This window comes from Montipora foliosa, chromosome 10 (genome assembly GCF_036669935.1).
Source record: "Montipora foliosa isolate CH-2021 chromosome 10, ASM3666993v2, whole genome shotgun sequence".
NCBI lineage: Eukaryota > Metazoa > Cnidaria > Anthozoa > Scleractinia > Acroporidae > Montipora > Montipora foliosa.
This window is the reverse complement of record NC_090878.1, coordinates 10,280,311-10,294,440: the sequence shown is the minus strand read 5'-3', so window position 1 is coordinate 10,294,440 and position 14,130 is coordinate 10,280,311. Positions and strand designations below refer to the sequence as shown.

General features: G+C 40.0%; 2 protein-coding genes across 3 annotated transcripts in view; one reads left to right on the top strand and one right to left on the bottom strand.

Annotated features, from left to right (window-relative positions):
• Positions 1 to 5,092: 5,092 nt before the first annotated feature.
• Positions 5,093 to 9,162, top strand: LOC137973327 (cyanocobalamin reductase / alkylcobalamin dealkylase-like). Its single transcript, XM_068820117.1, has 2 exons — positions 5,093 to 5,197; positions 7,352 to 9,162. The coding sequence occupies exons 1-2, from the start codon at positions 5,114 to 5,116 to the stop codon at positions 8,021 to 8,023; spliced, it is 756 nt and encodes a 251-aa protein (XP_068676218.1). The 5' UTR covers positions 5,093 to 5,113; the 3' UTR covers positions 8,024 to 9,162.
• Positions 9,163 to 9,735: 573 nt separating this feature from the next.
• The window catches only part of LOC137973325 (prolactin-releasing peptide receptor-like), a 20,038-nt gene continuing 15,643 nt past the window's right edge, over positions 9,736 to 14,130 (bottom strand). For both annotated transcript variants that reach the window (XM_068820115.1, XM_068820113.1), the window contains 2 exons: positions 14,073 to 14,130; positions 9,736 to 13,200 (listed from right to left, as the gene is read on the bottom strand). The exon at positions 14,073 to 14,130 is cut by the window's right edge and continues 228 nt beyond it. In XM_068820115.1, the coding sequence (XP_068676216.1) occupies positions 12,027 to 13,088 (1,062 nt within the window). In that variant the 5' untranslated portion in view covers positions 13,089 to 13,200; positions 14,073 to 14,130 and the 3' untranslated portion in view covers positions 9,736 to 12,026. The remainder of the gene's footprint in view (positions 13,201 to 14,072) is intronic.

The window sequence follows — 14,130 nt, the reverse complement described above, 5'->3', positions numbered from 1 at the left end:
ATCAGCGAAGAGGAGCATCCGGGTGACTCTGATCTTTTCTTCCACGAAGTAGTTTTCCTCATCGATCGCCATAGTTGCATAGCGCGTTCCCCGAAGAAAGTTTCAGAACAAAACGTGAACTACAAGCTTTAGCACGGCTGCAAGCAACAAACACTCTCCGGAAAATGTTTACGGCGGATCTTTCGAAGGTATCGTAAATTTTTATTGCCGCTACGCGATGCACGACTTTCACTTTCTGCACCTTTGCTCGCTAACTTGTTTAGTACACAACGCCAGGCTTACCTTTTACATCTCCATGTTCGTCGCACGACTTTTGAAACGACAAAACTTTGCCCGTTGAACGCGCTACGGAACTATGGCGATCGATGAAGAAAACTACTCCGGGTAAGAAAAGATCAGAGCCACCCGGCTGCTCGTCTTCGCTGATTGGCCACAAAAACATTTTTGTGGCCAATCAATAGCAGGCAATTCGAACGCTTCAGGAACTGGTTCGGTAAGAGCAAGTGCCCAAGTCCTCTTCCCCTTCTAGTAGTAAACTTTCACCACGAACATTCTATCGTCCCGACTAGCTGCCCTTGGGTCTCCAAGGATGTTTATTATATAAACACCAATGAAATACCAAGTGAGCTTTCGCACGAAAACATGATATCTTCACACGAAAAAAGATCACTGTTGCTATGGTTGCATATAAAAAATCGCGCCTTTCGATGGCTTTCGTTAAATGATTGCTGGCGGAGAAAAAGGTTGGGCATACATTTGTACCGTGGGAAGTCACAAAGGGCAAGAAATGCAGGAGTCGACCACATCTGATCTACCAGGATGAAGACGACAACAACGACGACGATGATCATGATGACGACGGCAACGACAACGTCGACGATGATGACGACGATCATGATGACGACGACAACGACGACGATGATCGTGATGACGAAGACGACGACGACGATGACGAGTTAACTTTTTATCAATTGATCCTCTAAACAATTTTAAATTTGATGGAAAATATACACAAACTTAAGCAAAGACACTAAGTAATTTTAAATTAATTGCTTAAAATTGTTGAGTTTAAAACAAATAAGTTTGCCTTAGTTGTAGCTGAACATTTACGCGTGCGTGACTTATGATGTCATTGGTAACTCGGTACGTAAAATTGGCAAGCTCGCGAAGCCTATGTTGTCAATCATAACCAAGCACGCACAACTTACGCACGCTCGTAAAATTGAATAATCGCACGCCCTATCTTGCCTTTAACAACGAAGTATGTACAATTTGCTCCCGCGCAAGTCTGCGTTGTCTATCGTAACCAGGCATATATAACGCACGCCCTATACTGTCAAGTATGTTCAATTTGCTCGCGCACGAGCCTGTGTTGTCTATAGTAACCAGGCATGTATAACGCACGCCCTATGCTGTCAAGTATGTACAATTTACTATAAGAAATGTTGGACACTGACTTTTCTTTTAGTAATTATGCAAATTCCTGACTGCAATTTCAGCATGTGTTCGAATTGGTCGCGCAAGCCTGTGTTGTCTATCGTAACCAGGCATGTATAACGAACGCCCAATGCTGTCAAGTATGTCAATTTGCTCGCGCGCAAGCCTGTATTGTCTATCGTAACCAGGCATGTATAAAGCCGCGGCTACACGAGCGACTTTTTGCTCGCCCCGGTGATGCGATTTTTCAAATTTTCTCGCGTCGCCAGCGCGCGATGAAAATCGCAAGTGCAGCCACCTTTGAACTGGCGATGCGACAGCTGAAAAAATCGCAGAAAAAATTCGTTTCCTTTAACAACGAAGTATGTACAATTCGCTCCCGCGCAAGTCTGTGTTGTCTATTGTAACCAGGCATATATATTAAACGCACGCCCAATACCCAAGTCTCAAAATGAATAACTCACCAGCGCTTTAGCGATATTTTGGTCAGCTGCGCCATTTTATGCAAATCGTCATACATTAACCTAACAAGCACACAAGCTATAGAGTGTTTTTACTCACGTGATCAGTAACCTTGTTTTTCCACCGAAACAAAAGGAAGCGTTTGTTGATAATAGAGCTCGATTCCCGGAGGATTAGTTGGGGACACCAACATGGCCGCCGTGACGTCACGTGAAAACGCTATTACACAGTTTCCTACAAGAGGAGAGTTGATTTCGGTTGTCTAAGATTCGCGATCAGTTTATGGACCCCCCCCCCCCCCCCGGCTCTTTTTTGACCAATCACAAATGAACTGTTTATCTCTCGAACGCGTTTTCCCATCGCCGGCTGAGTTTATCTGCTTTGCATTCTGATTGGTTCATTGGACTCTTTGAGTGGATTGTGATTGGATGAAGTAATACTATGACAATTAAATCCGCATAGAGAAATTTCTTACCTTTCAAGCGTGTTTCTTTTTCCCGTACTGTGTTCTCTGGATGATTAGCGGCGAAGCTTTCCTGGATATAAAATTAAAACAATAATCACTTTGCGTCTGCGAACACAACTTTTTAAAGAGAGGGGTTTGCTCTTGGTTTTGTTCACCTTGTCTTAAAACCACGAGTTTTTCGTGACCATAATTATAACTGTCAACAATAGTCCATCATCATTTTTGAGAATTAGAGCGAGTTTCAATCGAGTGTCATAAAACCAAAACCAAAGTAATTACTTTGGCCAATCAAAAAGGACGGAGACAATCCAGTAAACCAATCAAAACTCGAAGTTATTACACGTAGCCGACCCAAAGCGCGGGAAAATGTGCACGCGCGAGCCAGGATTGTTTTTGGTTTCACTTCTGATTGGTTGAAAAAGTGGCCCGAGAAATTTGAGCCAATCACTGAGTAAAGTAATGCAAAACCAAAGTAATTCGCTAATTGCTTTCGACACTCAACTGAAAACCGTTCTATTTACCCAAATTGCACTAGTCCCCATCACCATCAGAAAAGTGTCCATTTTTAAACGTAGTTTTGGGGGAAAATAAACTAGACTAAATCGGCTAACTCAATGTTGTACCCAATTCAAACCCTTTGGGAATAAAACGTTTCGTTTCAGGTATTTCCATATCATTTAAACGGGAATGCTACATTATAATGCAAATACAAGACACAAAGAACCTTAATCCCAGGAGATTTGAACATGCTATGTTTCCATATCAAACTTTATAGATGTATATACTTTCTTTGATTAAGTTTTCCATGTATTTCAATTCACGGGTTTGAATGTTCGGGTATCAATGTCTTTAATTAAAGGAGTCAAAATAACTTAACGAGAATTCGCCTTAAAACCACTTAGCGTCTCTCGTTTGAACCAAGACGAGCGTTCTTATCCGACAGTTCTCATGTCAAAATCACAAGAACATCTTGAGGGTTCGCGGACTGCATTCAAACTGCGTTATGAATATGGACTTATCACTGAAGCAAATCTTTTTCACGCGCAAACTCTTTTTGCGCTAGCAACCGCTCATAAATATATGTACCAATATTATGTACTTATTGACTGAGTGGGAGGGCCGGACGGGAAAATATTTGGCCAGAGGTCATGGCGTACGGACCGACCGAAGCGAGGTCCGTGCGCCGTGACCGAGTTTAAAAGCGACGAAATCCCCTAAAATTGCATCGCAAGGAGCAGTACGTGTTTTAGTTGGGCCGTACGGCTTTTTTCGGCCCTGCTCGCGCTAATGCGTACAGCCCTCACCCGAGGATTTCCCCAATAGTTTAGCATGAAAATGCGCGCGGAGACGTACGGGCCATAAGATCATAACAATTAGTATCACCCAAATGCAAATGAGTCTGTCGTTTTTGTGGCTGAGTATTTAACTATTAAGTCGAATTTTTCAATTTTCTTTTCAAAACTGTGTTCTAAAGCTTTTTCCCCTTGTTCAAAGTGATGAATATTCAAAAGAAATAACACCAGACAACTCACCTTCGTTACGCCCTGAATCCTCCGTCTGCTCGCCTGGTGCTCATCTCTTCCCAAGGATACCTTGCGCCCCTAGAACGTTTTACCCAGGACCACACTGTTCGCTCCAGTGTGATCTAATCACAGTAAATTTAATTGTATGAAGTCTTCAAATACGTCAAATCATCTTGATAGGGAGTTTAAGATCTACGACGCGACGGCAGCGAAAACGTCACAAATTATGCATATTTAATTAGCAAAAACAATAGCTTTGCACGCTCTGTGCGTGCATTTTTCATTTTTGTACATTTCTTTCACGTTTTCTGCAAATCTACGACGTGAAATTACCATTTCTAAAGTTTTTCAGAGAACGTGAACACAAGGCAGCGAATTTGAATTTTCTGTCGTAGCTTCAACACCGCACCTCCTAATTCAGTTCCTTGAAAGTTACACTAGTTTTTAGAAGTTAGATAAACCAACATAATGACGAAAAAGATTAACTAACCTGAAGTTGGAATTTTAAATGACGTTTTCGTTACTGTCGCGTCGCAGATCTTAAACTAGGGAGTTTAAGATCTACGACGCGACGGCAACGAAAACGTCACAAATTTTGCATATTTAATGAGCAAAAACAATAGCTTTGCACGCTCTGCACGTGCATTTTTAGTTTTTGTACATTTCTTTCACGTTTTCGGCAAATCTACGACGTGAAATGACCAATTCTCAAGTTTTACGGAGAACGTGAACAAAAGGCAGCGAATTTAAATTTTCTGTCGTAGATTCAATACCGCACCTCCTAATTCAGTTCTTGGAAGGTTACACTAGTTTTTAGAAGATAGACAAGCCGACATAACGACGAAAACGATTAATGAACCTGAACTTGCAATTTTAAATGACGTTTTCGTTACTGTCGCGTCGCAGATCTTAAACTCCCTACTCCCTGATATCTAAGCGGGGACTCCTGGAATCCCACCTCGGTTTTAGGCCATAAACTCCTGCGGGCGCAACAAGGTGTTAGCTTACAAAGACGCGACAATTCTAGCAATTAAGAAAATAAAAATATAAAAATAAAACAAGAAAAAAGTACGTCAATGAATTGAAATCAAACTAGCAATATCAGAAGGTTCTCTTAAAAATTTCGAGTTCTCAGTTTACAACTCCCAGATTCCGAGTCCATTGGTCCATATTTTGATAACTTTCATCGGGAACAAACCGAGACAAGACTGGCATCGAATTCAAAATGGAGGAAATCAGAGCGAAAGAAATTGTCGCAAAAGTTCAAGATATTTTGGCCCCAGTGGGACTGGAATTGCATCCTTTTAAGGTTTATAACTATATTAGTACGTCATTGTTAAATAACACGTTTATAGAATTGAAAAGGCTGGTCAAATTACACGGTTGTCCAACAATCGAAAGTGAAGTGATGTACCACCGATCTCTCGATCTATAGAGTGTTTTCACTCACGTGATCAGTAACCTTGTTTTTCCACCGAAACAAAGGAAACTGTTTGCACAATAATAGAGCTCAATTCCCAGAGGATTGGATCGGGACACCAATATGGCCGCCATTTCATTGTTTGGGGACACCAACATGGCCGCCGTGACGTCACGTGAAAACACTCTATTATTTCTACGCTGATCGAGCTTAACATAATACTTTCGAATAATCAGAAGAGATGTTTATTTTTTTTAATTATTTTATCTTTAATAACATTATACTCCCGGATTAAACCTGTATCGAACTTAATCTGTAACCATCTTCTTCTCTTGTTACAATTCGGCATTTGCATGTGTGGCTAAGAGCTTTTTGATTACCAAGCATTTTTTGAAATGCAGAGATGACATAAAGCGAAGAAAATCAAAAGGGTTCAAACATTAAACTGAAGGATTCAAATTATGGTTAATAAATTTAAAAGGTTGCTGAGTCTTGTCAGGGACTAAAGAAGAACTTGGTCCTTTTAAAATATCTAAGCACTCTAAAAGAGACCAGTATGCAATGTGATAACAGCAATGACTATAAATTAATTAAGTTTATTATATAGATATTGATGAAATTCCAGGACTTCTCCTTTTGCTAAAAAATCATGTCTTCTCCACGCACAGTGAACATATCATTTTTATCTTTCACATGTAAGGATATTGGTGTTGTCATGGTAACCAACAAGATTAGCTAATAAAACGCGAGCTTTCTCTTCATTGTAAGATACTTTTGCCCTTTAATATAACTCTTCTCTACTACATTAACATTTTTATTGCAAAATTTGACATTATCATGATTTGTTTTTCATAACTTTCATATCTTGTTTCATGTTACGCAACATGCGTGTTTTAGCAGTTGGTGACCACTTTTTCATCATTTCGAAAATGAATAAAACAAGTTGTTTTAAATCTAGACATTTCATCAATATCTATATAATAAACAGAACATTAAATGGCCGCTTGGGGATACGAATTTTATCTTCTCGTGCTGAAAGTATCGCTCACTCATGAGAGATACTTGAAGCACTCGAAGATAAAATTCGTATCCCCAAGCGGCCATGTAATATCCTCTATATACTGTCTGTTTTACGCTAAGGGGTGCAGAGATTGTGCAGTGGTCATAGTACTCGCCTCCCACCACATTGTGGCTTGGGTTCGACTTGCCGTCATAAGTGGGTTAAGTTTGTTGGTTCTCTACTCTGCTCCAAGAGGTTTTTCTCTGGGTACTCTGGTTTTCCCCTTTCGTAAAAAAGCCAGCCAATGATTGGATATGTGTTGATTTGATTTTAGTTGATTTCTTAAGCACATAGTGTCCCGAATTAGTTTCCCAATGCTAAATACAGGAAAAGGGCCGGTAGCCTCGCAGCTCCTACAAGGTCTCACCTGATTGGAGACCACCCTTGAGGTTTAACAAAAGAACAAATAACAGAAACAATGGCCCTTTTGTTTAAGGCCTAGGGTAACAGAAACAATGGCTCTTTTGGTTTAGGCTTAGGGTCCATTGTTTCTGTTATTTGTTCTTTTGTTAAACCTCAAGGGTGGTCTCCAATCAGGTGAGACCTTGTAAGAGCTGCGAGGTGACCCAAAGGGCTGGTGCAGTGGTGAGAGCACTCGCCTTCCACCAATGTGGCCCGGGATTGATTCCCGAATTCGACGCCATACATGGGTTGAGTTTGTTGGTTCTCTTCTCTGCTCTGAGAGGTTTTCCCCTCTCCTCAGAAACCAACATTTGATTTGATTTGTTCTGATTAATGTCAGTTCATTTGTTGTCTCCCCAATTAGTAGAGTGCTTGTGCTGTGCCAAATAACCTTGAGACTTAAATAAAGTGATTATTATAGTTAAATGCACTTGGCAGTTGAATAAAGTTAGTCTTTATCATCATCATCATTGTTACGTATGTATCTATTACCGGTAAAGCATTTGGGTAAAAAGGATTGATTTTTCACTGGGCATTTGCCAGGACCATATTAAATCGTACTGATTCCTTTCCTTTGTCAGATTGGCTGGTATAACGATCAGGTGGTGCACAAGGCATTTGCACTACCCCATTTGTACGACACTCTTGGACTTGTTGTGATCAGCACCCCCCTGATGTTCGACGACGGGTTCAAGCCCTTCATTAGAGAGTCCTCTTGCATTCAGGGTGGAGATCCCCTCGACCAGTTCATGACCCATTTATTTAAGAAAATCAAGTGTGAGTTTCCACATCACGAGATAGAAACCATCCACGACTTTGAGATGCTTCCCAGTCGTCGACCGAAAGTGTTGGTGCAAACAGCAGCGCATGTTGCGGCAGGAGCATTTTATTACCAGCGCAGTAGTGTACCAAAAGAAAAAGACCCTTGGGATGAAAAAACAAAGATTTGTGGAGTGAGTGTGCATCCTAAATATGGTGGCTGGTTTGCAATTAGAGGTGTGATCATTTTTAAAAACGTTCAGGTGCCTAACTTGTCAAGAAAGGAACCTGAGGATGTAGTGAAGGGGGATGAAAAGAAAATCGAACTGCTTGAAAAGTTTAATTTCCACTGGAAGGATTGGAGTTTTAGGGACATTGTACCAGTGGCTATAAGATACTCAGAGGAACAAAAGACATATTTTGCTACGTTACCTGCAAATCGAAAAGTGCTTATTGATTCATACAGAAACCAGGAACAAGGAACTCCTGTATGAGCACACTATGGGTAGGGGTAAGTGCTTATGACGATGCCAGCTTTCAAGGTAATTATTCAACATGGACAGATAATAGTACATGAATGGCCAAAAATGAAGCTTCACTGCATCAAGTGTTTTGTTATTCACTAGTGGTTTCTTTAGACAGGGTAATTATATGAATTATCCCACTTGGAAATTTATTTATCAACTAAACGCATTTTGTTTGTTCTCCATCATCCTTCTCTGAGAAGTTTTTCTCTGCGCATGTCAGTTTTCCCCACCCACGAAAAAACCAACAGTACACTTGACCTGAAAAGAGAACTATTTCAGGATGGAAACTGCCGTAGGTCAAAAATGAGACAACTGTAACTTCAAACTCAGTCGATAAAAAAAGTTAGTTGGTTTAGGTAATGACTAAGTAGTACATTTGGATGTGTTGTTCGTAAGAATGTTGACCAACTCAATACAATATTAATATTTTTTTTAAATTTACCTGAAACATCATTTGCACCAACTGGAAAACAAGATACCAAGCGATACAAAGAAAGCTACTTTTACTGTCTCTGGGTCAAATCCCTCAATAATTTTAAATGTCAATCCTAGTCACTTGGGAGATATAGTTATGTGTATAACAAAATGTTTTCACCTAAAGTGGTGGCAGTATGGGAAGAAAATTTGACTTTTATAACAGTTAAGTACATGTAAGTACCTGTAAGTTATAAACTTAGATCAGTAAAAAATAAATGTTCATAATTTTTAAGGGTGAGTTTGATTGACCATATTCCGGAATAGGAATACGCATGGAATAGAAGTTAGAAATCCTTTGTTTTTACGAAGATTCACTTTAAACTTGTCAGACATGTGCTAAAATTTCATTTTAAATCATCACTCCACATGTTCTTGTTCCAGAATAGGGTCAATCAAAAGCACCTTAAGTTTGATAATTTCATAAAGTTATGATATGATATAGTGATTATCATTGCTGCTATTATTTTCATCAACATTATTTTTATTATGTATATTTCTACTCTTATTTTCAAAAAAAAATTGTATACCACTATATGAATTTGAGGTCTTATCTACTCTGTACCCATTTCTGAAATTGTTTCGTAATCACCCCTCAGTCATCCACAAACCCATCCTTGCATGAGTCAATGCCAAGTAGTTTATGACATCCTTATCAAGATTTAGTTTCTTCATGTTTGCTCTTAAATCCAGGCACTTCTCAATTTTCTTGGGGAGGGGAGGTCCTCTTGCTGGACAGTATGCATGGAAACCGGTTCACTACAAGAGTGGCATAAAATTAGACTGCACTTTGGATTCAGCCCTGTTATCTTAACGTCCTTTTTCTGTGCACCTTTGTGGAAACGAGTTGCTGACTGATACCCGTGGGCCTATTCCTGACCATCAATGAACATTTACAATTAAAAGCTGCTTTAATGTTTCACTTAAGAACAGTGCCTGTTGTTATTGCGCATACGTTCTGCGCATCTCGTGATACTTGGATTTCCTATCGGGGGTGCTTATTAATACAGGGATATTTTTGCGCTGTTCAAAACTATGCGGAGAAAGCAGAATTTAGCAAGTGCTCTTGGTATCCAGAAGGAAAATTGGGGGTAACCACGCATTTTTCAGAGATAATTAAGTTTGAAGTTGGAAAAGAACGCCATACATTGCTTTGTATTTTAAAACTTTTTACAAATAGTGTTGATTAATTATCTTCTAAAAATGCGTGGTTACCCCTAATTTTCTTTCTGGATTTCAATAACACTTGTTAAGATCTGCTTATCCCGCATAGTCAGTAAACTGCGCAAAAATACCTTTGAATTAGTAGGCACCGTCCTTAAGTCCTAAAATCCCCGCTTAAACATACAAGTTTATTAACATTTCTATTTACTAATCTATAACTGCACTTAGGAAACTATGATTATAGGGATTAATCAACATTAGAATTTTACAAGAATCATACCTCCATCTTAATAAACTAAAATAAGTTAAGATAATAACAATTTATCACTGGAGAATGAAAAAATGATGTTAAGAGCCTGTGCATCTGCGCTTGAAAAAAGGAAACTGGCATTTTTTGTTCCTTTTCAACATCGTCCCTATAAATCCTTTTAATGGGTCTATTTTTTGTAGTAGTCCGCAAACTGAGACGGCAATTTTAGTCTATGAAATTATATTGCAAAAACGCAATGGCCCAAAACAATGAACAAAAATTTTAAAAAAATTCGAAGGCTGCCTTATTATAATTATCAGTTAAAATGGTCTATAACGCAATTTGTCTGAGCACATTAAAAGAAATGCAGCAAATCTTTGAACTCACTTGCCAAAGAGTTGTACCAAAGTGTTTAACCCACCAGACAAAGTGATTGTTTCTCTTAAGGATTATTACAAGACTTCGTTCTACCAGAGAGCAATCGTGGAATGGAATAAATCCGTAAAAAAACTGAAAGTGCTAAAACGCTTAATGCGCGTGCCAAGCGACTTAACTGGTTGCTGACACGTTTAAGGCACGCGCTAAGAAAGGATTGTTTGTGCTCATCCAGGAAAGAAATGTATACCACATTTCAAGTGCACTGCAAACGATTTTGTTTCTCATACAAAGAAATGTATCAAGTACATAGGTCGTGTTTCACGACAGCCATTGTCTCGCTTCACATTCCTGACAATGGCTTGTTTGAAGACTTCGTTAAGCGACTTAAAAATGATACGTGTCTTCACGGGTAAGATGAAATGAGAAGAGAGCACGTGCCAATACAATAGGGAGCTTACGAAACGACGACGCCGACGGCAACGGCGACGCTACAAAACAATAGGTTTAGTGAGCAAAAACAATGGCTCTGCACGCTCTGCACGTGCGTTTTACATTTTGGTACATTTCTTTGCCGTCATCTCCTAAATGACGACGTGAAATGACCAAATTCAAGGTTCTGTGGAGGACGTTAGCACATGACGATGAGTTTTCAGTTCTCTCTCTACGCTTCCAACCCACTCGTACCAGTTTAATTCCTCAACAGTTACTACACATTTTTACCGCGAAACGACATGAAATAGTTTCGTAGTGATAAAAATAACGCGAACTCGTATTTTTAAATGAAGTCCTCGTAGCCGTCGTCGTCCTCGTTTCGTAAGCTCCCTAATAATTAAAATAGCACGTCACTTGTATTTCCGACTTGAAGAACCGCAAGCGACTCCTCATTGGCCGAAAGTAATTGCCAACCCGCTTAAGCTACCTGGTTTGGTGGCTTAAATTTAATGAGAATTCTACTGAAATTTGCCGACAAGCTTAACTTTAAGCGAGTTGGAAAAGCGACTGTTTTCAGGCGATTTCCGATTGTCACTCGCTAAGCGACCTGAAAAACCGCTCGTGAAAACACGGCCATAAATGCTCACGCAAGGTAATCGGTTCTTGCTATGGTGTCTTCAAATTAACCACGACGCTACCATGCTATTAGAAAGAATAAGATTCAAGTTTGTGCCCTGGAGGGAAGCGGCATGTACCATTAAAATGTTCCAGATGATTTCCACTTGCATAGAACTTGTACGATCGGTTAATCTTCTAGGCAAGAGAGGAAAAAATATTTACACTGCTAATAGGTGGTTTGCTAGCAATCTCTAGAGGCACAGATAACAATGACGTAATGTACAATCGCTGGCGGACGAACAAAAGGAGCCAATGAGAGGTCTTCTGTTTACGTCACCAACATGGCGGCGCCGATGTTGACGCACTGAAAACCACCTTTATGGCAAAACACATATTTCAGCTCAATGCTTCGAAAACGTGATTTAAGTATCACTTTGGTCAGGCTTAGTACACAAGAGTTGACAAAAAGTGGGACAAAGGTGCAAATTGCGACTCGAGAAGGACTCCCAAAACATTACAAACAGCGCAACGTATATACGTAGAATAATTTTTTTTTTCGATGTCCGAGGCAACGAATCCCGGCAGGGCTCGCTATCGAGTTCACTTGGCTTCGGCTGCGGCTTCGGGAGCAAACCGAGCCAATTTATCCAGCGCTCAAGACCGGCATAAATTTTCGATCTCTTTACGAAAGTCTTTGCTAACTGCAGCATAAATCATTGGATTCACCGAAGAGTTGAGCATAACGAATACAGATATTACATAGAACAGAGTTTTAAAATATTGTTCTTTAACAATGTCGGGCCATATTACAGTCGCGAGGCGAAGTATACTTAACGGAAGCATGGTAGCTGTGAATAGCAGGACAAGCGGAGGAACAATTCTCCTGGCGAACTTGTCGTGTTTAAGCCGACCACGTGAAACTTTGGCCTCAGAAGTTAGGGATTTATCTTCTGTTTCTTCGTGCTTGGATGGTCTCGGAGTATCTTTGGCGATTAAACCACTTTCACGGATAAGATGTGATATGCGAAGATAACTGAGGGTCATAATGAGAAGTGGTAAGATGAAGGAAAAAAATGTTAAGACTCCACCCATGTAAAAACTTTGCATCTTCGGGGAAGGCCATTGGACGTAGCACAATTTTCCTTCATGGTTCGGGAGCTCGCGATATGTAACAAAGAAATATGGAGGAAAGGAAAAGACGAGAAACGATAGCAACCAGACACCACAGGCAAACACCTTTGGTCCCTGTAAAATCCTCTTGATCTTGTTTTGGCCAAGTAGCGATGCGCCTGCGACAACTTTGCGATATCGTGTCAAAGCAATGACTGTAACAAACCAAACCGACGCACCGTAGAATATTTCTGCCAGAGGACACAAATAGCGACAAGCGAACTCGCCAAAAGGCCAGTTCGAAGGAATTTTTTCTTTGATAATGGCAAGTGGAAATAAAACTGTTAAGATACCGAGATCCGCCACTGCTAAATTTTGCACATAAAAATTGCCTGTATGTTTCTTCTTTCTCAGTCTTCGCATGACTACAATTACAGAGACATTGCCGATCAGGCCTATGAAAGCTAAAAGTACCTGAAGAGTAAGTTTCAATCCTTCAGCTTGCGAATTTGTTTGTTCTTTATCTGGGAGTGGTGTACTTGTCTCGTTTCCCGAGGGGACGCCAGAACCTGAAGAATTTCCACTGGAGCAGTTGCCAGATGCCATTAATTGCTTCTTGTTTGTGAAACGATGTGAAAAGAAGGCACTTTAATCCTTCAGTTCGTCCAACCCACGTTTCAGTTGAGCCCGTTAACGCGGTCTTCTTACAGTTATCTCTCTGCAAATCAAAAACGGTGAACAAGATCTGGCTTCAAATCAAACCTTACACAACATTTCATTAACACTTTTTTCCCTGCCGATCCGAGACTAATGTGGTCACATTGCCTGTGTGGATTACAGCATTTAATAAGCCAAGCCTTGTGGCCGACTTCCTAAACTGCAATTACCTGCAAAGGTGCCATAGGCCGTGGAAATAATGGCTCTATTATCAGATAGGAAGTGACAGACATTATGACAGCGAATTATTATTAACGACAAACGTTCATTTTTGTTAGCTCCAGGGCACGTTAACAAAAAGCAGCGTAACAAATTGTGTCCGTAGCCTTATACTGTCCAAACGTATTTCAGTCTTGATTTCAACAGTGACTCCATAGCCGTGAAACTTTTTTGCGAGACATACCATTGGAAAGAGTATTAAATATTAAATATTAAGAAGTCATCCTTAGAATAAAATCGGGAAAACCAACAGCTGCCTCATTAACCAGTCAGTAGAATTCATATGCTTGCAAAAGCATCTGTATCTTCGTGGTTGTCCCTATATATTCTATCCTTTCCGAGCGATGAAAACCGGACAAATCAAATGAATACTCGTGGTATTGAAAGCCTCCTAAAAACAAGATCTACCCAGCTTGAGAGGCCGTTCATGTGTTAAGGAGTACCCCTTTATAAAGGGAGGAACATCATAGAATTTGAAATATGCCAATGGCGAATTAATTTGGTTGCTATAAGCAGAACATTTGAAAGAGTGTAGTAAATTATAGCAGATGAAAGTCCGCCAGCAACGAGCTTTATTTGCCTATTTTTCTCTTTCGTCCTAATCGAGTCAAGGCAGTTTACACTGATCATGCGAAATGATCTTCAAGTACTCACATCTTTCTTCCTTACAGCTAGAAACGTTCTACCAGTTAAAAAACTCCATGAGCATTCA